The 23,818-nt window shown below is 43.6% G+C and overlaps 1 protein-coding gene across 2 annotated transcripts in view; it reads right to left on the reverse strand.

Moving 5' to 3' along the window:
• Positions 1 to 652: 652 nt before the first annotated feature.
• Positions 653 to 23,818, reverse strand: part of GFPT2 (glutamine-fructose-6-phosphate transaminase 2) — a 43,859-nt gene continuing 20,693 nt past the window's right edge. The window contains exons 7-19 of one of the 2 annotated variants that reach the window (XM_059060515.2): positions 22,818 to 22,879; positions 20,360 to 20,439; positions 19,805 to 19,922; positions 13,842 to 14,005; positions 12,317 to 12,412; positions 12,140 to 12,237; positions 11,733 to 11,853; positions 8,930 to 9,087; positions 8,665 to 8,779; positions 5,995 to 6,122; positions 3,893 to 4,060; positions 2,749 to 2,910; positions 653 to 1,528 (exon numbers count right to left, since the gene is read on the reverse strand). In XM_059060515.2, the coding sequence (XP_058916498.1) occupies positions 1,484 to 1,528; positions 2,749 to 2,910; positions 3,893 to 4,060; positions 5,995 to 6,122; positions 8,665 to 8,779; positions 8,930 to 9,087; positions 11,733 to 11,853; positions 12,140 to 12,237; positions 12,317 to 12,412; positions 13,842 to 14,005; positions 19,805 to 19,922; positions 20,360 to 20,439; positions 22,818 to 22,879 (1,515 nt within the window). In that variant the 3' untranslated portion in view covers positions 653 to 1,483. The remainder of the gene's footprint in view (positions 1,529 to 2,748; positions 2,911 to 3,892; positions 4,061 to 5,994; positions 6,123 to 8,664; positions 8,780 to 8,929; positions 9,088 to 11,732; positions 11,854 to 12,139; positions 12,238 to 12,316; positions 12,413 to 13,841; positions 14,006 to 19,804; positions 19,923 to 20,359; positions 20,440 to 22,817; positions 22,880 to 23,818) is intronic. The other variant, XM_067032248.1, reaches the window with a different exon arrangement.

Below are 23,818 nucleotides of genomic sequence, written 5' to 3' on the forward strand. Positions count from 1 at the left end.
ATATGAATTTCTCATTGAATAATATAATTTCTAAACTGGCTTTCAAATCTCCCAGGAGTGCCTCTCACTGGTAGAACTTAACCTGGAAATGTAGTTCCCAGGTTTCCAACCCCTGTGATACAGAGGAGAGCATAGAAGAGGATGGAAAAGTCACTGAATAGCCCACGGGTAATCCAGAACAAAGATCTGATGGGATTCTAGAGCTACACATACCAATTAGTTGCCATGAAGACACCATTCGAGCTGTCTAGGATAGCACTTTCATAGGGAGCCAAACTCCAACTCCACAAGAATTCTGTCTCTGGCTTTCTATCTTCCTGCCTGATTCTATTAATAAAATTGGTGACTTTATAGGCTTACTGGGGGAAAAAAGTACAAATTTGAGTTTCACCTCTGTATGCTGCATTCAGGCTCTGGGCAACCCCCTCCAAGAGCTGTTCAGTGGATTCTCATTCCAGAGTCCCAAATCTCCTGCATTTTGTTCCATTCTGTTAAAATAGTCCTCATTTTCATCCTAGAAGCACACAGGTCATGGGTGTGGCTACCAACAAACAGGGCTGCCCCCACGAGACATTGCTGAGTTTGTTTTGAGGAGCCCTCAAAAGCATGCGAAAAGAATGAGATTAACAAAAATCCACACACACAAGACAAAAAAATTGTACTGTATTTATTGTCTTAAAATTGCATAGTACTTTGATTGTGCATGCTTTTAAATAGAGGGTAAGGTAGCCCTCTTGAAACTACTCTCTTGCATGGGATTTTTCAGGCTGTTTTACTATGGGCAGGAGCAGGGACCAAAATGCTGTCTGATCTTAAAAAGAACCATGATCAGAGAGAAGTTGTCGGAGAGATTTAGATGAGAAGACACTGTTGAAGGGAGTTGAGATTTGACAGGACTTATAAGAGGCATAGGAAGATAGTGGGAGGGGGCTTCCCTGAAGTCAGGGGACAGGACTCAGGAGCAGCCAAGAGAGGATGGGAAAGGAGAAAGGAGTCCAGAGGGGCAATGCCTGGCGCTCAAGTCTGAGATGAATGCCCCCTGCCAGGAGACTGGGTGCACTGGGTAGCCTGAGGGCATGGTCTGGGCGTTACCACGGCTACAGAAAGCCACATACTAGAAAAATAACTTAAAAGCTATACAATTGTCATTATAAATATTTTGTCTTTAAAACTAACTAGTGTTGGTTAAAAAAGGTTCACAGTTACTCTGAAGAGAGCTGTATCTCTATTGCACGGTATTGGAAAAGTCCACTCAGATCCCACGTGTAAACAATGATTCCCTTCTCCTCTGGCAACTTCAGGACACAGAGAAACACTATCTGCTGTAAGCAAAGCACTTGGGTACAAGGCACGTCAAAGCTGTCAAGCTCTACTGCAATCTACTCAGAACACGCAGAATGCCAGCTTTTCTTCCCACTTGGTGTCACTGGGACAGGTCTTGCATCAGATTAAAGGTGGTGATGGTCTTCTCACACTCTGGTTCTCATTCCACGGTTACAGACTTGGCCAGATTTCTGGGGAAGTCAACCTAAAATGACAGAAAGTAGCTGCTCAGGATCCCACAGGTCTCAGCAACACACTGTGTTTATAAAGCCTACTCTCAGAGTACTTGACAAGGAGACAGGTGTTCCTGGGCACCTCCAAGCATGAGCTCCTTGAGACCTGCATCTTGGAAGCAGTTCCTTATTCCAGAAACTTCACTGAACTGTACAATGTTTAGTTTATGCAATAAATATTGATGGTGCACCTATGTGTCATGCAGTGTTAACACTATTAAAAGGATATGATTCATGCTATTAAAAACAGCTAGCTCAATCTGTACTGTTAAAAATTCACTTTTCTTGGAAGTAGATGCACTAAATTATTGGTTAAGGGTGGGGACTGGCAAGGAAATGTGACTGAAGATAGTTGATAAAGTAGCCTTCAACTTTATCTATAGGGTCTTATTTCATTTACAATAACATTAAAAAAGAGAAGAAACAAAAATGACTAAATGTTGGCAAATGTCAATGCTGGATGATATATATACCATCGGATGTTTGTTATATTGTTTTGGTATTGATATGTATTTTTAAAAGCTTCTCAAAGTTGTAATAAAACTACTTCTTTGCACACACACTTTCTGGTGAGATCATAAATTGGTTCTATTCTGGAACAGAAATCGACAATATAGGAGTTCCAAAATGTTGAATGATTTGCTAGACTGAGGATAAATCTAATGTGGGAGGAAGATGTATGTACAAAGATAATTCACTGCAATTATTATTTATGCAGATATTCCAAAAAATTAGAAACAGTTTAAATAATAGAAGACTGGTTAAGTAATTGTTAAAATCTATATTGTAAGACTGTGGTGGAATATTGTGCAATGATCAAATGTTGCTTACAAGTTCAAGATGTGAGACAATATTTGTAATATGTTAAAAAGAAAGTTATAAAATTTCATCCTTGATATTATCTCAAAAAATCTTTAAAAATTCACAGGCACAAGGAAAAGACTGGAATAAAATATTAAATTTGCTAATTAACATTGCCTCTGGGTGAGAAGCTTATGGTTTAATATGGCCTTCATACATCTTGCAGTTCCCATCTTGTTTTCAGGGGGTATAAGTTACTTTAAAAAGAGTTATTTTAAATGAAAATATTTCTCTTATGAATTTTTATGCCAAATAAGTATTTAAGAACCAAATGGAACTCTGGGGTTATGTCTCTCCCCTTTGCTGGGTGATGTGCAATTTTTATACATACATCATATCCTCGGAGTACAGCCAGGTGGAAGGAGAGGAGCTGTAGTGGAATCACACTCAAGATGCCCTGGAGGCAGTCCACGGTGTGGGGCAGCTCGATTGTTTTATACGCAAACTTGGAACTTTCAGTGTCATCCTTGGAGCACAGTATGATCGGGCGACCCTAAGACAGAGAAATGTGATCACAAGATGCAGATCATCTCTGAAAGAAGCAATCCCTCACACACAGCAGAGTTTCTGAGATAAACATATTGCAATCATAACAGTGATCTTTTGCTTTTGCTGGAGTTATGGGTGAGGCAGTGTATCCAATTTGTGTAAAGGACAAAGAGTTTGGAGGCTTTTTGGTGAGGTTCGTATGCTTCCCTGGTAGGGGGCCACCGGCAGCACCCATTTGTTGAGTGGCTCCAATGTGCCTTGCAAAGAGCAGGAGCTCTTACCCCTTACTCCAGGGGCTCATAGTCAAGTGGTAGGAAAACAAAAACATAAATAAGCAAACCGATAAATAACAATGAATTTCAGATAAAAGCCACCAGGGCGGTAAAACCCCGTAACATGATTGGGAGACAGTGGTGAGGTCCGAGGAGCTCTCTAATAAGGAGACATTTGTATTGAGACCTGAATGATGAGAGGCCAACTCCCTGAAGAAGTGTGGGAAGAATGTTCGGAGCAGAGAGAGCAGCCTGTGTTCTACAAGTTCTAGCGAATTATTGAGACTGAGGGGGTGGTGGGAACTCCTGAATTTGGATCCAATTGGTCAGAAGTGTGGGTGGCCTAGGAAGCCCAAAGATTGCAGCTAGTGGCTGAAGTGAGGGAGGTCTTGTGGAGGACAGTGCCCTTCACCTGTGAAATCTAATTAACTCTGGGTGGCCAATATCAGAACTACCCCCAGGGCTCTCCACCAAGACCCCTCTGGGCAATCTGGATCACTGGGCCTCACCTAAGAGCTTCTGTGGGCATGGCCGCAGGCTGGCCAGTCCCTTTCTGAATGTGCACCATGCATGAGGGGCCCCAGGAGAGAGTGTGTGCTCACGCCTACTTCCCAGCAGGAACACCCATAGCTGGTGCTGGCAGACGGTGGGTGAGGTGGGCATGTGTGGAAGAGAACAGGAGAAAAGTGGCCCAGCCTGGCAGAGAGCCCTCACCTGGCGGGCTGTGACCTGCTGCAGGGCATTCTGGCATTTGGCAAAGCAAGGATCCTTCATGATGACCATGATGACGGGCATCTGCTTGTCAATCAGAGCCAGGGGCCCGTGCTTCAGCTCCCCAGCTAGGATGCCTTCTGAGTGCATGTAGGTTATCTCTTTAATTTTCTGGGGGAACATGAGGTGGGATCAGTGTCACACTGGGAAGACAGGAAGCAGATCAGCCAGAGGGGAGAAAGGGGAGCCGGGAAGGAACGATTCCAGGAAGCAGGGAGCTGAGGGCCACGAGGCAGATGGACACATGGAGCGGTCAACAGCACTGAGGGCAGCCGAGAAGGCCAGGGCCAGGGGAGAGGGCTGGCTGCTGTCCAGAGCATGCACAAAGCCCAGCACACAGCCTGTGAACCCAGACCAGCTCTGGGACACAGTCACCTGCCTTGGATGGACAAGTCAGTGTCAACCTAGCTTACCCCCTTCCCCTCTGTAGCCAGCCCCATGGCCTCCCTAACAGTTATAATTTGTAATGATGGCATTTTATTCTATACCTTCATTCAATTATCTGATTAATCACTCCCCCAACTCTAGATCATTAATAATTTCCAAAGGGTTGCTCCAACTTAACTATCAAGCAAAATCACACACACACTGGGGTGTTAATGGATTTTTCCCCCTATGTTTAGAGAGACATTTTTTTTAGTTACCATTAAACCCACGTCATTGAACTGGTGAGAATGTTGAAGAAAACATTTCTCAACTCCCTAGAACTATTTATTTGGGTCAGGGAAACATTGTCAGGAGTGCAGCTCCATCCTGGATGCTGCAGACAGCTGGAGTGCTGGTACCCAAGTCACCACAGAGGGGCCACTGACTTGTGCCAGCAACAGCGTAAAAGCTTCTTTCTTTCCCCCAAGGCTAACTTGGAGACACAGCTGAATACTCATCTTTCACCAGCACACTCAGGAGCTGCAGCTGAGCACCCCACACCAGATGGCAGAGGCACAGGGCTGGGGCGCCGAAAGTGTGCCCCACCGAGGCATTGCCTCTATTACCCCTGAGAAACAGTGTGCCTGGCCCCTCACTTCCTTTGACAGGGGTCAGAATATCCACTGGAAGGATGTGGGAGTTGAAGCTCACTGCAGTCAGGCAATTCATGGCTTGTACCCCACACCCACTCCCCACTTCCTGTAACACTGTGAATGTTTCCCACAACTGGCATCGTTCTTCCAAATGGGGGTGGTGGTGGGGAGCAGCCACTTGTTCCCACAGGGAGAGGAGGGCAGCCAAGCTGAGTTATAGATGATACCCATGTGTGGGTACCAAATGCTGCCTCACCTGTGACAGTCTCCCATTTACGTTGCTTGTTGATCCATTAACAGCAGGTGGATAGTGAGTAAAGGGCAAGCACTAGGCTCAGGTCTCTGGACATCACTTCCCACCCTCTCAGTAGCCCTGTGGTCCTGGCATCTTACCCCTACTCCATTGGCTTTCTCTCAAGCTGGTATGGATCTTTATAGCTGCAGTGGGCAAAACAGCCAATCACTGATATAAAAAATGCAGGAATTTCAATGCTCATTCCTGAAGGATCCCAGCTCCCCTTGGAAGTTTGAGGAGTAACAGGGACACTCTACAGAGACCCAACCCTGCAATTCTGGTCTGCCCAAATCCTCCCATGCAGACTGCTTGTGGCAGTGGGAAAAAGCAAAGTCCAAATGGACCTGATTTCAAATCTTAGGCTGATCACTTCCACTATGTAGTCTTGAGCAAGATGAATTTTTTGGAGGCTCAGTTTCCTCCTGGGTAAAATATAAACAATAACAGCCTCAGAAGATACTCATGAGGTAAGAATGAGCTATTCCAGATGGAGCCTGGTGCAGGTTGACACCTCAGGGTCTCTCATAAGGGTGCCCTGCCCCTTTGTCTTCAGGAGATCAGGAGCCCTCATCTCCGTGTGGCCAGGGCTAGAATACCTGGTCAGTGTGCGACATCCTCCCCTCCCCTAGCACAATGCCCTGACCTCCTTCCTGTTGGGTTCTCGGGGTGTCTCCCATGCCTGCCATCATGCAGGGGCCAGTGGAGGTGGGGGTTGGTCAGAGGGGGCTCACCAGGGCTCCTTCCAAGCACGTGGCATAGTTATAGCCCCGCCCCATGACCAGGAGCGACCTCTGTGTGTAGAGTTCCAGGGCCAGGTCGTGGATCTTCTCATCCAGTGACAACACTTCCTTGATCAGCTCTAAGTCAAGCACATAGCAGAGGGGGAGAGCCAGTCAAACCAATTATAAAACAAGATTCACAAAGGAAAGTCATGGTGTATAAGACAAGGTTTTAGAACTCACATCACTTACACACTTGCCTTCCTTGTATTAGTTTAAAAGGACTTTAAATGTAGATTATGGGAAATAGCTTGTGTTATTGGCCAGGATTTTATTGTGATGGTGATTTGTATTTGTGTTTATACTTTCCTGAGCACATAAGGTAAGTAGGGAAGTGTTATTTCTAGCTCCATTTTACAGGCAAGGCAACAGAGGTTCAGAGAGGCTAAATCCCCAGCTGACCAGCCACACAGCTGACACTCCATATTAATGCCCCTCATCTGGGCCACATGCCATGTCTGGAAACAAAGCCAGTGTAGGTTGGACCAGCACTTCTCAAACTTTTTGGTCTCAGGACTCCCTTACACTCTTAACATTTACTGTGAATTTCTAAGAGCCTTTATTTTTGTGGGTTATAGCTATCAATATTTACTAGATTAGAAACTGAGAAAATTAAAGATACTTATTCATTCATTTAAAAATAATAATAAACCAATGAAATGAAAAAAATCAGTGAGAAGAGTGGCACTATTTTACATTTTCAAATCTTTGCAAATCTTTAATGCCTGACTTTTTCATAAAAGACAGATTCTCCTATCTGCTTCCCCATTCAATCTGTTGTGATATGTTTTTTGGTTGAAGTATAGGAAGAAAATCTGACCTCACAGAGATTTGTAGTTGGAGAAAGAAGGCGTATTTAAATAACTTTTTCAAATAATTGTGAATGTTCTTTGCTAATACACCAAACTTAAGAAGTGACAATTTCTTAAAAGGGTACGTGCAAGTGTGGAATCGGAGATGATATCAACAAACTTTTCCTACCTTGTTACATTAAAATGTATTAGTCTATCTTGCACTTACTTAAATGGGTCTTTTACATGTGCATAATTTTATAACACTGCATTGGCCATTTGCAAAATATGGGTTCACTGAGTTACGCAAATCTTCTAAAAATGGACACATTTCATTATAAAATATTTTTTAAAAAAATCATATTTGTTAAAATCACTGTGATCTCATCAGAGATGTTTCTGAGTATTGGGAGGAGGTCAAACGCAAGCTGACAGCTACAAGTATTCCAGCTCATGTTTCAGTTGAAAGCTCGAAAGTTATCATTAGCAACAAAAACTGTTATCAGTTGTTTTTCTCAAAGTGTCGGGATAACTTGGTTCACTTTTGAGAAAATGTCTGCCAAGTACCAACTCAGCTTGTTACTCAATCAATCATAGGGCGTTTTTTTCTGGAACAACCTCAGGGTGCTGCATACCTCCCATTTGTCACATAGAATATTAAAAAGTGTCGCAGTTTAATAAGACTAATGCATTTTACCGTATCATCAAAGACACTCCTAAGTGAAGCTACGTGCATTTCTGTCATGGCAACAGTGTGGTGCCTCTGCCTTGAAGTGTGCTAAAGTGCCAGCAGCGGCCACCATTGCCTTTACAGATGTTCACACAGAGAGAAAGGCAAAAGCATCTCATTCACTATAAATAACATGTTACTAAGAAAATAGTTTTGACTGAAAGGGACCCCAGGACCTTTGGGTTTACATCTTGGTAACTGCCTACTTAGCAGAATAGAGTCCTGTTTTTGCAGGATTATTATCTGGCTTAAAGTTAAGAAAGTTTCTCTTGTCAATAAATTTTCAGCATGTTGTCTTGGTCAGATTCAGAACCCTAGACCTTGTATGGTTACATGGTGGCTTTCCCTCACTGCCTACTCTGGGGTTTGTCCTTGGTTCCAGAATAAAGTCTGGTGAGACTGTGAGGGAGCAGTTTGGGCCAGGAAGAGGTGTGAGGCCATTCACTCCTTCTTGTGTATTTCCTGAGCAACTTACTGAATGTCTGCCCTGGCTGGACACCTGGCATCCAGCAGACTCTGACAGACATGGTTGTGTGCTCACTGAGCTGACACGGTTGGAGAAGACAAACCAATTCACAGGAGAACAGGTAATTTCAGATCATGGTATGTGCTATAAAGAAAAAAAGAAATGGGCTAATTTTTTTTTAGAGAGCTGGGCAGGGGATTAGTGCCCCTATTAGGGTGGCCAGGGAGGGTCCTGGAGGTGACATTTGAGCTGAGACTTGGGTGATGGGAGGTGTCAGTCATATGAAGAGCTGGAGGAAGAGGGTTTTGGTAGAGGAAAGAGCCAGTGCAAAAGCCCTGTGGTGGAAAGAGCTTGGCATTGCTGAGGATCAGAAGGTCAGTGAGGCAGCTCAGGGAGGGGGAGGGAGCTCGATGAGGTCAGAGACACAGGGGCCCAGAGTGCAAGGCTCCATGGCCTGGTGACAAGTGTGGATTTTAATCTTGGCCCAGTGGGGGCTGCTTCAGGGATTCAGTGGTAAGTAAAATTTTTGAGAAGGGAATGATTAACAGCATTGTTTATGGGAGAGAATCAAGTAAGAGAGCAGCCAGGAACAGTCCACAGGATTTGATAATGAGCAGTTTAGCTCTGGAACATACCAGGTAAAGATCTCAGGCCATGGATGATCTCTCGCCTTCTGTTTTGTAGTGAAATGCGGTCTTCGGACATCATCAAACCAAACATCACCAGGGAGATGAACTGACTGGTATAAGCCTGAGGACAAAACAGTGGTGCTAGCAGAGCCGGGGTGATGTGTATGAGGTGACCACTCAAGACAAGACAGATCCCTGGGCTCCCCTCTTGGCCCCCTGTCCACCCACCCAGCAGAGGCCCTCCTGCGGGTGCCCACATGGCTCCTTCTACCTTGGTGCTGGCCACGCCGATCTCCGGTCCTGCATTGATGTGGACTCCGCAGTCAGTCTCTCGGGAGATGGAGCTGCCCACAGTGTTGGTGACACCCACGGTCAGGGCCCGGCGGTCCTTACAGTAGCGCAGTGCCAGGAGGGTGTCTGCCGTCTCACCTGCCACACAGGTCCTTCTTTTCAGCTCACAGGTATGTGGGCTCTGCCAGCCTTAACCCCCAGCCCCCAACTCATTTACTTCTGGCCCTTAGGCAGAAATTGATGTCCAGACACAGTCGGTGTGTGCTCAGAAAGGAAAATGCATGCTCAACAGTTTTTCTGGTTGATTCTTTTTTTTTTTTTTTTATGTAAGATGTTCTTTATTCAAGGGCTATGAATACCAAAAACACAGTTAGCACTTAGATCTTGAAAAAGGAGAGTTCTTTAGGTTTAAAAGTAAATAGGAAAATAAAACATTCATGGGGATTTGAATTTGAAGGTTGAAATTAATTTATCACTTCTCATTTTACCACTCAGTGTGAAGTGCATGTTCTAGGGGATGTTAAGACCTTTCTCATGAAAGTTGGTAAACTGTTTAACTGGATGGGGCCTCCATGTGGGGACCCTGACAGCACAGGCATATGGGAGTCACTCGATCACTTGGGTGTTTAGTAATGCAATTAATGTGGTTCATTGTGATCATTTATGTAACTAGAAGATGAAAGCTGATTAGTAAGTGGAACTAATTTGGAAGGAATTTATTAAAAGTTTGTTCACGATTAAGTGTTGACTAGAACACTTAAGTTCTACAATAGATGTTTTCATGAAAAATATGTGAGATTATTTTTTCTAAAAATGGCTCAAGATTCTCTTGTCTCGGCTCTTCTCTAATTTAATTTCTCTTGAATATTAAGACAGAGTGGTTTATACATACTTCTCCGCTTTCTCACTTCCCATTTCCTATTCAACACACTACAGTCTGGCCCTGTGCCCTGCTTGATTCTCAGATTCACGATTTTGCTACTATTTATGTGGCGAGTGCTCGCTCATCCACTGTCTCACTGAACTCTCATGACAACTCTGTAGAGGGCCTCATCCCCTTTTTCCCTTGAGGATGAGGTACTCAGAGATGGAGGAAATCAATGCCTCACTCACTCAAGGCCAAGTAGCTGTGGGTGATAGAGTGGGCCTGGCTCTCAGTGCCCTTTCTCGGACTCTAAACTGCCTTATTCAGAATGGGCTGAGATTTAAGTTAAAAAGCAAGAATGCCCCTAAATGGTGTTTCTCAAACAGATCTTGTTTCAAAGGAAAACACTTCTTGTCCTAGTGTGTACTCAAATTATTTTTATAAAAAAGCTTAAATAGGTTCATGCATAAACCAGCACAAACTTCCTATGTTTGTTAAGTCCTAAAGAACTCAAGCTAAATTAAATATGATCCAGAACATAAAACCAAACATTCAATGTTCACACAGCCACCACTCTTGGCTGTGCTGTCCTAACTTCTCTGCAGTGCAGGCTGGTGCTACTGTGGCCAATTCGCCTCTTCTGTTTCTTCTCAGACTTGGTCTAGTGCACTAGGCTGCCACACGGCCTTTCCTCAGTGCCTATGGGAGCGGGGGAGCTCTATCTTCATGGGGAGCTCTATCTTCATCGGCAATGCCCCCATTTTTGATACAGTTAAAAAAAACTTAATGTAAAGGGCTGAACAAAATGAAACTTTAAACCCCTTCTATGAAGTCACTCAGGAGGTGCCACTGCATTATTTTCACATTAAAACCACCTCTGTTCTTTGGTTAGTGGCTTCCACCAATTCATGAAACATTTTTAGGCTCTGACGGGATTGTAAACGCAAAGGTAACAGTGGCAACTGAAGTCAGAGGGCAGCACCTGGTTACAAGGTGGTCAGCTAGATTGTGGGTGTGTCTGTGTTAGTTTTTCTCAGCTTGTTACTGAAATGGAAATGGTATTGAAAATTCATAATGAAAGCAGTATAAAAAGATATTAGGGTATTGCTGTTAATGCTTCAATTGCGATAATGACATTGGTGTTATATTTTTTCTTTTATCATTTAGAGATACATTCTGAAATATTTATGGATGAAATAACATGATGCCTGAGACTGACTTTAAAATAACCCAGTGAAGGGGAGGGGTTAAAGAGGATATGATGACGCAAGATGGGTGAGTTATTCCATAACATAACTGCTGAGCCTAGGTGCTTCTTTATGCAAGTCTCTCTTTTATAAAAGTTTGGGATTTTCCATCATTCAGTGTTATAAAAATCCTCCTAGAGCTCATGGGGACTCCAAGCATATGGCCATGGATCATATCCCTGACCCTCCATCCTGCCTTGAGCTGGAGCAAACACCCAAGCCTAGTGTTAGAATGCCACCCAGACAGGGTTTCCTGAGCTGAGGGTAGCCTGGGCTCTCTACACCTGAGTAGTGTCTCTCCATGCCTCCCACTGTTGGGTTGCGTGAGCACTGTATGGTGTCCACACAGTTCTTGAAGTGACTCTCAACCAGCAGAATTAAACTTTCCTATAATTTAAACCCAGCACACATTTCTGAGTATCTCGGTGAGTGGTCCCTTAAGTCCTGGACTTGGAACAGCAGGAGGAGGGAGAACCTGGCTGCATGGCCCTCCCCATAAAATGGGACAGTAGCTGATGGCTCTGAGGGTTGAATGACCCTGGGCATGAGAGAGTGTGGCAAATGGTCTGTGTGCAGAGAACTTCATGGGATGAAGGAGGGACGGAGCTGCATGGTGTGTCACTGACAGGACAGAGCCCTGAGATGAACTAGTGAAAACCTGTAACCCTTACCTGACTGGCTTATGAAAAAGCAAACGTCATCCCTGAACACAGGTGTGTTCCTGTCCAGAAAATCACTAGCAAGTTCAACCATCACCGGGAGCTCGGTTAGTTCCTCCAAAACTTGCCGCGTCTGAAGCCAATAAGAATGGGGACTAAAGTCAGTCATGAACGCTACAGGGACAAAGGCGGCTGGGCTTCTAAGACAGTTTATGAAATGGCACCTCTGCATCCAGGTGAGCAGGGAACTTCAGGCATTCACAGGCCAAACTGCAGGAGAAAGGGCTCCATGCCAGTTCTCATACTGGCTCATGGCACCAAATTTGGAAGGCCAAATGCATGACAGCATTTAAGACTCATCTTGTCCTAGCCAACACTGCCTCCCAGGCACTATCAAGGGCCCAGCATGTTGCACTTACGGCCACAGCAGCATGGTAGCTAGTTCCACAGCCAATCACGATGAGCCGGCGACATCGTCTGATCTCCTTCAAGTGGTCCTTCAAGCCGCCCAGAAGCACTGAAGGACACATGCAGTGTGTTAATGCTGATATGACACATGGATTGTGCATTGGCCCAGGGCTCGGAAGAGGGATTACCTGTGTTGGTCTCAAAATTCACCCGACCTCTCATGGTATTGAAAACTGATTCTGGCTGTTCAAATATCTCCTTCTGCATAAATGCACTGAAGTTACCTGGTCAAACAAACATCAACAGGACGTCAATTTTAATTTTGTTACACTTTCACTGCTTAGTTTTTGATCAAGAAGAACAGTTGGTTAGTCACAGTGACACATGTAAAGGCTACTGCAGATTACAAAAGGTGCCTCCAGGTATTGTCCCACCTGATACTCATGGTGACAAGCCAGGTAAGGTATGATTATTATCTTCAATGTGCATATCAGACCCTGCAACTTGAGGGAGGGAGGGATGTAAGTAACAAATGCATGGCTGGCCTTCCTGGGCCACGCTCCTCTTAGCAAGGCCAGAGGAAAGTAAAATGCTTTACTTCCTAACACCCACCTACTTAGGGAAGTACAAATGAAGTGAGCCTAAGGAAATAGGCAATTTTTTTAAACCAAATACCCTCCTATACTCTGTATTAAAACAAAAAACAAAAAATCTTTTCAGCCACATATTTCTAGGGCTCTGATGTGAATGAAACCGATGACATCTAAGACCCCCGACAGGTGCTGTGCCTGATGCCTGTCGACAGGTGTCCACAGACAGGGCGCGAGTGTCCTCTGGGATACACACACGCACTATGCCAAGCATCACAGTGTCCCTGTCTGCTGTCCTCGGCAGAGAACTTGGAGAAAGAGTGCCATGAAGCAAACAGAGCAAGTGAGGAGGGGTCGGGCCATTGCAGATACGGATCAGGGAAGGGCTCTCTGAGGGGGTGACGTTTCAGGGGAGATGATCAAAAGGAGCTGGTCCTGTGCGAAGCTGAGTGAGTGCGATGACCCCCAGGGGAGCAAGAACTCCGCCTGTCTGAGTAACAGTGAGGCAGCCAGGGTGGGCGGGGAGGGGCACAGTGGGAAAGGGTTGTGCAAGGTGGGGCCTGGCTGTCTGTGGATGGCTGTGGGCTGTGGCAGGGAGTGTGGGTTTTATGCTAAGAACACTGGGAAGCCATTGGAGGGCTTTACACAGCAGGGTAAGAGGGTATGATTCACGTTCTTAAACGTTTACCCAGGCTGCCCTGTGGAGAGAAGGGTGTAGGGAGACAAGTGTGGGTGCAGGAAGATAGGCTCCCCTCACAAGGAGAAAGTAGTCTACAGTCCCCCGTTACTGCAGGCCTCTCATCCAGAGAAGAAATGATGCCTGAGGTGTAGGAATGTATCCCAGAGAATCTGTAAAGGGTGGTAGTTGATGGCCTGGGGTCAGTTCAAGCAGGGAGACCTGGTGCCGGGACATGATCAGAAGCCCCTTTGGAGTAGCCAGGCCAGGCGCTCCACATCCCCTGAGATGTACGAACCACAGACCACCTGCAGCCCCACTCTGGTGCTCACAGCAGGCAGGAAGGCTGTAGTGCCCACCCATGACAGGGCGGAGAGTCTCAGGAGCTCCCCCACAGAGCACCTGCCCCATGAGGCTGCTGCACAGGGACCCTCAGAGGATACCTGCCTTTCATGATTTGCTGCAATTCCATCTGCAAGGTCTGTATGGCTCGAGATGGGTCATCACTAGCCGAACGCTTGACCCGGTGAATAGAGAGTTTCCCATCAGCCACTGCAGCAATGTCATCATCCTCAAGGAAGATGACCCGGTTGGTGTGTTCTATGATAGCGCTGGAGCAAGGAAAATATGGGTGTCAGAGATGGGGCCTGTCCTTGACAGTTACAAGATGTGGGTCCATATCAGTAACACTGAATAGCATTTTAGGATATGGCATATAAACATTGATTCATACCTTCCACCCCTCCCCTCCACCAGAATTATTTTGAAGCCAGTCCCAGACATCAAATCATCTGTAAACCTTTTAGCTTATAGCTCTAAAAGACAAGGATTATTTTTCACCCTACTATAATACCATTATCACAACTAAGCATAATAGTTTTTCCTTCATATCATCAAGTATCCAGTATGTTCAAATTTCCCCAGTAATCTCATAGATGTCCTTTTATAATTGCTTTCCTTGAAACAGGATGCAAACAATGTCACCTTTGGAGAATGCTCAGGAACCAACACATTCTGAATCATAAAGGGAAAGAATGAAACATTTATCTTGCCTTTCCAAATGACCTTTCAGAATAACCACAGTTTATGAAGGCAAGTTTCTCTTTATAGGAGAAATATAGCTAATAAAGAAGGAATGATAGAATTATAATAATCAACTTATGAATTCCTAATCATTAATAGCCCTAATCAAGGTCCATCAATGCCTACTGAAATGAAGAAATGAAAAGCTAAGAGCAGCTTTATCATGGATGGATAAGGCTCCTGATCTTTGAACCCCCTGATCAATTTTAACAGTACTACAAAAAGACAATGAGACATAGTGCCTCCTGATGGAAGGACACACTACCTATTAAATAGTCTTGCCAAAAAAAAAAAAATCAAACCTGAAGATCAAGCTTCTAGACACCTGTAAACTTCTGTTTGCAGGAAATACAGTGAACAGAAGAACATGGAGGAGGCACTCAACAAAATCCATATAGTGGGAAACTCATTAGGACAGATGACTCCTTTTCTTACACACACACACACAAAGCAAGAAAAAGTGGGGGGGACTTAAAAGCAAACTATAAGATCTATCCACTAATGAAATGTGCAGTCATTGTGTTTATTTTTATAGTAACTTTCTGTGTGGAAATAACAGTTTTTCCCTTGAGATGGAAACAGAAAGTTTCTTTTAAAAATAAAATTGTTAGAAAAGTTGGTAAATGAAAAAGAAAGTTAGGTAATCAATAGTACAGGTGGTACATAGATATGGTAAAAACGATAAAGGTGGTACCTGAAGGACCATGGGAGAAAAAAACCCTCATTCTACCAAGTGCTACACCACCATGTGCCCTGTGCAGAAAAATGAGCATTTAAAACTCCTGATGCAAAGTTAAAAAGAGAAAGAATCAAGTTCTATGGCTCTAAGAGAGGTGTCTCCAGATCCTAGGGAAGAAAGACAAAGAAGGACAGAAAGCCACTGCACTGGAAAAAATATTTTAAACAAAATACATTCTTTGAATAAAAAGCAGAAAACACAGGCAACAAGAGGAAGAAGTAAACACGGCCTGATTCAATCTCCAGTAGATAAGTGCTACTTACATTGTATTGTCCTTCAGACAGTGCTTAATACGTGTGTTTGTATTCACATGTGTGTGTACATCTGCATGTTTAAATATAATTACTGTTTTAATTTACAAAATGGATGGCAGTCATCAAAATTACTGGCCCAGGAATTAGACCTGAGGTGGAATCCTCATCCCTGTGTCTTACCAGCCTGTGCCCTCGGGCAACACAGACATGACCCCTCTGAGCCCCTCTCGGGTTCCTCTGCTTTAAACTGGGAGATGACCACTGTGCCTCACAGAGGTTTGTTGTGATTATTAAATGGGATAGTCTTGGTGAAGCCCTCAGCACAGTGTCCAGCCATAGTGCACAGCAATGCTGGCCACTGTTGTCACGAGAGCTCTATGTGCCTTCGTATCTGAGAGGGTCACCTTTGTCACTCTTATTTTTCAATATATGCTTTTTCATCTACACACAATACATTATAGAATCACTTTATTAAGTTCCAAAAACCTAAACAAACAAAATAATGTCAAGGATTTTAATTATAGCATCGAATTTATAGATTAAGAAGAGTCAATATCTTTAAAAATAATTTTTAATTATTAAATTAACTTTAAACCAATCAATGTTTTCAGAATAATATTAAGGCTTCCTACCAAGGAATGTGGAATCTCTCCCTTTATTTAAATCTCTTCTTATTTCTCATGGTAAACTTCTGTAGTCTTCTCCAAACAGGTTCTTGGACTATTTTTATTTAAATTTATTTTAAGGGATTAAAACTTTTTTTTCAGCTGTGGTAAACATTACTTTTTTCGTTCAACAAAGGTTTGCTGAGAGCCTACTGTGCCAGTCACTTGTGGAGACATGAGGGGGAACAGGGTAGATATGGTCGCCTACCACCCACCTCACTGAGCTGACAGCAAAGTGGCTACTGCTGGAATGTCGAATTTCTACACCTTAATGCTCTGACCAGCCACGAGTATTACTTCTAACAGCCTTTCAGGTGGATTTTTAAAGTATATAATTGTATTGCCTACAAATAATTCTTTAATCTCCTTTCAAGCATTTGTCTTTTTTTTTTTTTTAGAAACATCCACCATACTTCATTGAATATATGGTAACAGTGATCTTTTTTTTTTAACATAACAATTTTCAATTTAATCAAATCTCATTTTTATAACTAACTACTTTACAACAGGTGACACACTAAGGCAACATCAATAGATGAAAAAAGGTAGTCCCTGGCCCCAAGGAACGTTGCCCAGGAGAAGACAGAGATATGTAAAAAATACAATTTCAATACAGTGTAGCGAGTGCAACAATCAGTCATGCAGGAGTGCAAGGGTAGCAAAAAGGAGTGTGTGATCACAACACTAAAAAGAAGACTGCACAGAAGACATAATACGTACATTGAGTTTTGAAAAATGAAGTGGGTTTCCCAGATGCCCTACAGGGAGAAAGGAATTCTTGGAGGAGGGAAAAGCATAATTCAAGACAGTGAATTGTTCATATAATCCTAGAAGTGAAGCAGGCAATGGCAGGAGAAATGATTGGACACAGGTGTCATGAATACTTGTATGTCTGCATTTTACCAAGTCCATTCTAAAGGAAACTTTGAGGATCAACTGGGGGGTCGGGGGCCGCGGCGGGACAGAACTAGTCATTCCTGTAAAAAACACTGGAACCAGTTTCTACCAACCCACCAAAAAAACTACTTCAAAGGCAACATGATATCACAGAAAGGGCTTGTTTTTTTGTTTGTTTGTTTTTAGTTCATTAGGCCTCACTGAAAATTCTGATTCCACAATGCACTTGCTTTGGGATCTTGAACAACACTCATAACCTCTGCAAGTTTCAGTATAGTAAGTTTATGTGATTACCTTCATCTGTAATATCCCTGTGTTGCAATCTTAATGGAAACTCAAGTTCAGGTTAAAGACAAGTTGCTCTGTGACTTCTCCTCTGAATCTTTTTTTTTAACATCTTTATTGGAGTATAATTGCTTTACAATGGTGTGTTAGTTTCTGCTTTATTTATTTCTTTATTATTATTTTTTTAACATCTTTATTGGAGTATGTTTAACAATGGTGTGTTAGTTTCTGCTTTACAACAAAGTGAATCAGTTATACATATACATATGTTTCCATATCTCTTCCCTCTTGCGTCTCCCTCCCTCCCACCCTCCCTATCCCACCCCTCTAGGTGGTCACAAAGCACCGAGCTGATCTCCCTGTGCTATGCGGCTGCTTCCCACTAGCTATCTATTTTACGTTTGGTAGTGTATATATGTCCATGCCACTCTCTCACTTTGTCACAGCTTACCCTTCCCCCTCCCCATATTTTCAAGTCCATTTTCTAGTAGGTCTGTGTCTTTATTCCCGTCTTACCCCTAGGTTCTTCATGACCTTTTTTTTTTCTTAGATTCCATATATATGTGTTAGCATACGGTATTTGTTTTTCTCTTTCTGACTTACTTCACTCTGTATGACAGACTCTAGGTCCATCCACCTCACTACAAATAAGTAAATTTCGTTTCTTTTTATGGCTGAGGAATATTCCATTGTATATATGTGCCACATCTTCTTTATCCATTCATCTGTTGATGGACACTTAGGTTGCTTCCATGTCCTGGCTATTGTAAATAGTGCTGCAATGAACATTTTGGTACATGACTCTTTTTGAATTATGGTTTTCTCAGGGTATATGCCCAGTAGTGGGATTGCTGGGTCGTATGGTAATTCTATTTTTAGTTTTTTAAGGAACCTCCATACTGTTTCTCCATAGTGGCTGTATCAATTAACATTCCCACCAACAGTGCAAGAGTGTTCCCTTTTCTCCACACCCTCTCCAGCATTTATTGTTTCTAGATTTTTTGATGATGGCCATTCTGACTGGTGTGAGATGATATTTCATTGTAGTTTTGATCTGCATTTCTCTGATTAATGATGTTGAGCATTCTTTCATGTGTTTGTTGGCAATCTGTATATATTCTTTGGAGAAATGTCTGTTTAGGTCTTCTGCCCATTTTTGGATTGGCTTGTTTGTTTTTTTGTTATTGAGCTGCATGAGCTGCTTGTAAATTTTGGAGATTAATCCTTTGTCAGTTGCTTTATTTGCAAATATTTTCTCCCATTCTGAGGGTTGTCTTTTGGTCTTGTTTATTGTTTCCTTTGCTGTGCAAAAGCTTTTCAGTTTCATTAGGTCCCATTTGTTTATTTTTGTTTTTATTTCCATTTCTCTAGGAGGTGGGTCAAAAAGGATCTTGCTGTGATTTATGTCAGAGTGGTAACATTGATCTTAAGATAATGATTATTTTATATACTTCTAAGAAGTATATAAAAACTGTAGCAAATTATAATTGCCAGATGCCACATACAGATGCTAAAATCTATAGAATAATTGCATGTCTTAGAATCACTGAAATAATATTAGCTTCTCATTGAAATGGTGCCCTAAGGAACACAGTTTGGGAATGCTGACCTTTCCTATCAGCATTAAGTACAATGCTGGCTGTGGGCTGAAATAGGCCTTGCAGCCTGGGCTGTAGGTTCCCATTACTTCATGTGTCCCAGGGGACCTCACCTGGTGTCCTCCCTGCTTCACAGCAAGGCCTTACCAGAGGCTTGTGGGAAAGAGGCATAATAAAGGTTTGGATAAAGGAGGTAGTAATGGTGTTTATGGTGGTTTTCTATTTCAACTAGCAGGAAAGTGTTTTGGTCTTTTCTAAGTGTATGTAAGTGTATACATTTTTTTGTACTAAAATGGGCATGAAGCCTACTTTTTCTAATTTCAGAATTACTGTTTGGTGTATTGATGAGAACACGGACTTTGGAATCTATTGGGCCAAAACCCTCAATCTTGGCTCTGTCTTTTATGAATGGTCAGACTCTGGCAAGGGCAGGCAAGGTTCAGGAAGGACCAAAGGTCTGGAGACACTTGCCCCATCTAAAGGGAGCAGACTTTGAATGGCCCCAAAGAGGGCTGGGGGGAGCAGTCTGGTGTGCTCAGATGTGCTGGTTTTTTAGAAAAGCTAGAAATTCAAATTTTTATGGGAAATTTCCCAATTTTAAAATGTTGTAAACTAATTCATTTATTCTGTACAGGCCCAAAACATTGTGTAGATCAGTAGACCTTGCCTTTGGCCACCAGGGCTGCTGATGACAGCCATGTAAAAAGTGCTCACTGGGCAAGGATTCCCTCAGGAGGGCCACAGAGAGCTGAAATCTGCTATCACCGCTTCCCCTTGCTGACCCCTGAGAAAACAGCTCAAACGGGGGAGTAAGTAAGAAATGAGGGTGTTTAGCCAGTCATTCTTGATTACATAATCCTAGGAAAGAAAGGAAACAAGGTGTAGCTACCTTGCATCAGAAGCAAAGAAGAATTCCACTGCTTTATCGCCTACAGCGTGAAGGCAGGTCGAGCTGTCCAGCCTCTTCATCCTTGTTTTACAGATATTCTTCACATTCTCAATATTGCCTAGCAAATGAAGGAAAGGATCACAAATCCCATTAGACTATTTTCTTGGAACAACACGAAGAAGCCAATTTCCCCTTTGAATATGTGTGGGAGAAATGTGCAATTTTTAGCTTTGGCTGCATCAGCCAAATTGTGTAAAAGATCCCCAAATAGTAAGAGCACTGAATCGGCTATTAACAAAACAAACCAAATCAACACTCCAATCAGGGCACAGGTGCCTTTATATAACAGAACCACAGCAGCAGCTCCCTCAACTTGGGTACGTGCTTGAAAACATCCACAAGAAAAAGCTTTTGAAAAAATGGAGCCAAGTCCCAGTTGCATGAAAACCTTTTGGACCTGGCCCTAGCACAGTGAAGGAAGGCATCCTGCCTCTGAGGGGAGCTGCTGGCACCAGAACAGTGCTGAGCTGTTCAAGTCCTTCTCAAGAAACTTACGTGTCCTGTATAAGACAGGGATCTGTTCTGTGGAGAGTTTATATTTGCTCCTCACTCCAATGAGCAGGGGGCTGCCTCTCCTGTAGGGACAAGAGGGAATCGAGTTACCCATTGCCTTGACACCCTGGGCCGGGCTGGATGTCCTCTGAGCACTGAAGAGAGGGTCCCCGCATCTAGCCCTCTTCCCAGTGCAAAGTGCTCCCAAGACATCCCAAAGATTGTCCCAGAAGTTATAGAGCCACTAATTATAGACAATTTAGAAAAGTAAAGCTTTACTGCTTCTTCACACTATCTTCTTCTGCAAACTAGTAATAACATAACAATAGATTTTAAAAGGAGTTTCAAAATTTGATAGGGACCAATTGGCATTTTATAATTCTATGATTTGAAAGACTTAAATTCCAAATGGTAAATTAGTTCCTGTCCCAGAAAAAAATAAAATCATAATATATTCACATAATTTCCGGCCTAGATAATATGACAGTCTGGTCCACAGGTGCATTCTCAATGGCTCCCCAGTGCCTTCACAATGAAGCCTCCAACCACAGGGCAACCTAGATCCTGCAGAGCTGGGCCTCTGCCCACCTCCCCACTGCGCACCAGCTCTCGAGTTTCATAGAGCAGTGTCCCTACAATCTTGTTTGCTCTTGCCACCCATGCCTGGCACACAAAAGGTGTCAGTAAGCACACACTGAAACTAGAAGAGCCTCAAGTCCCACCAGTGCCCCTCCCCATCACCATCCTGGCCTAACTGCAGATCCCTAAAGTGCCACAATCACTTTGGGCTCCTTGCCTTTGCTCATGCTGGTTTCTCTGCCTGCCTTCCCCAGGCTGACACCTGCTTCCCCTTAAGGCCCCCATGCACTGCCTCCCAACCCCCATCACAGAGCATCACCATCTTCTGCCCTGCTCTGTCCTCCTGCACAACTGTCCAGTCCTTAAGGCAGGGGTCCCCAACCCCCGGGCCACAGTATTGATCCGTGGCCTGTTAGGAATGAGGCCACACAGCAGGAGGTGAGTGGTGGGTGGGCAAGTGAGCGAAGCTTCATCTATATTTACAGCCGCTCCCCATCACTCGCATTACTGCCTGGGCTCTGCCTCCTGTCAGATCAGCAGTGGCATTAGATTCTCATAGGAGTTCAAACCCTACTATGAACTGCACATGCGAGGGATCTAGGTTGCACACTCCTTATGAGAATCTAATGCCTGATGATCTGAGGTGGAGCTGAGGCGGTGATGCTAGCGCTGGGGAGCGGCTGCAAATACAGATGATCATTAGCAGAGAGGTTTGACTGCACAGAGACTGTAATAAATCAACTGCCTGCAGACTCATATCAAAACCCTATTGGCCACACAGAAATGAAGACCCAACACAGCCATAAATAAATAAATAAATAAATAAATTTAAACAAACAAACAAACAAAAAAACCCTATTGGTGAGTGGTAAGTGAAAACAAGTTGAGGGCTCCCACTGATTCTGCATTATGGTGAGTTGTATAATTATTCCATTATATATTACAATGTAATAATAATAGAAATAAAGTGCACAATAAATGTAATGTGCTTGAACCATCCCGAATCGTCCCCCCTGCCACTGGTCCGTAGAAAAACTGTCTTACATGAAACTGGTCCCTGGTGTCAAAAATGTTGGGGACTGCTACCTTAAGGGTAGGACCAGGTTGGGTGTCACTAGGTCCCCAGGGCCCAGTACACAGTAAATGCTCAACAAATATTAGTTGGATGGATGGATAGATGGGTAGATAGATGGTCAGATTGATTGATGGATGGATAGACAGATGGATAGATAGATGGACAGATAAATGGGCAGATAGACAAATGAGTGGATGGACAGCTGGACGGGATGGGTGGATAATCCACCCATCTGAATATAAAATTATAGCATGGCACTCACATGCCTACTTGTATGAATACACACATTGCTGTGGGCCACACGGCTCTAACAGAAGGACATGTGGGTTGACCCAGGCCCTCTCAGCTAATTCCTGGATCACACCTAGCATGAAGGTGATGAAGCTTGAGCTCTTGGCCTTCAAGGCTTCTTCTTTACTGGATTCAAAGCAACATTCATTTTTGTTCCTAATTTCATGTTCATAATTTTGCATGCTTTTTCTAAAGGGAATCTCTGAAGTTGACCTGAAACCTGGACCTGCCCTTGCTATACAACTTTATTTTTAGTTTGAATTTGTTGTCAATTTCTAAAAAAAAAGTCTAGAGATTTCAAATAAAAATCCAACTTTCTAGTTTCTCTTTAAAAAAATCAGAAGCTCCAGCCACAAAGATGGTGGGGTACATTCTCTGTGGCTAAGCCACAGTTGTCCCTTAGATAGAGTGAGCACCTTCTGTTTTGCCAGAGGCCCTACTTCTCCCTTGTGCCTCAAGCTAAGTGATTTTATTTTATTTATTTGTTACTGGAAATGTCAATGCGTTCTGCCTCACCTTGTGGCCACAGCTTCTCCGGGGTAGTGGATGCTCTTGAAAACCAATGCAAATGCGCCTTCCTGGAAAGACGGGAAAGGAGAGTGAGGAACAACTCTTCACTGCGGGCAGTCCTGGGGTCACTCACTCAGGGTGCTGAATGTAAGACAGCTTGTGCAGGGTGATGTCAGGAGGGGAGAGTGAAACAGGTGGTACCACAATCAAGTATCAAAGACCAGAACTTGTGGATTTCATTGTGAGCAATATAAACCTCCCTGTCCAGGCCCACAAGGAACAGTTCCCAGCTCTGTGATGACCTGGGTGGACCGCTGCAGTCAGAACCTCAGGCAATGAGAACCATAGCCAGGGGTCCTTCCCTGGGCCTCAGGGATAGTACCTACTCAGGGAGCAATTGTGAGGATTAAAGGGGCTAATCCACGACCTAAGTTTAGCTCAACACACGTTAGTGCCTGGGTTCAAATCGTGGCTCCATCCCTTAACTGGGCAATCACTGCAGCCTTCTTTGTGCCTCATGGTAAATGGAAATGAGAATAGTCCTACCTTGTATAGCTTCTGTGAGCTAATGCATTTTAAGTGCTTAGAACACTGCCTAACATATAGCGACACATCAGAAGTATGAGTTGTTGTAATTATTATTTCTATGGCAATGACTGCCATTTGTGCTCTGTGCCTCAGCTTGTTGGTTTGTGCAAACCAGAGTTAGAATATAGATCTCCTAACCCAAGACTCCAAATGCTCTTCCTATTTAAAAGTTCAATGCAAAATTCTCTCCTACATTCTGACCATCCTGTACTAATCATGACCCTACTTGACTTTATGTACAGCCAGCTATAAATCTGGATTTACAAGGTTTGGAAACCTAGACAGACCTCATGGCCTCATGCTATGGCCAGTTTGCCAACTCAGTCACACAACCAGAGAGACCCCAGGGCCAGCATCTCCAGGTCCCTAAGGGCCTTTCAATCTACCCAAAATGAAGGGGCTTTTGACAGAACCTGAGG

Source organism: Kogia breviceps, chromosome 4 (assembly GCF_026419965.1).
Source record: "Kogia breviceps isolate mKogBre1 chromosome 4, mKogBre1 haplotype 1, whole genome shotgun sequence".
NCBI lineage: Eukaryota > Metazoa > Chordata > Mammalia > Artiodactyla > Physeteridae > Kogia > Kogia breviceps.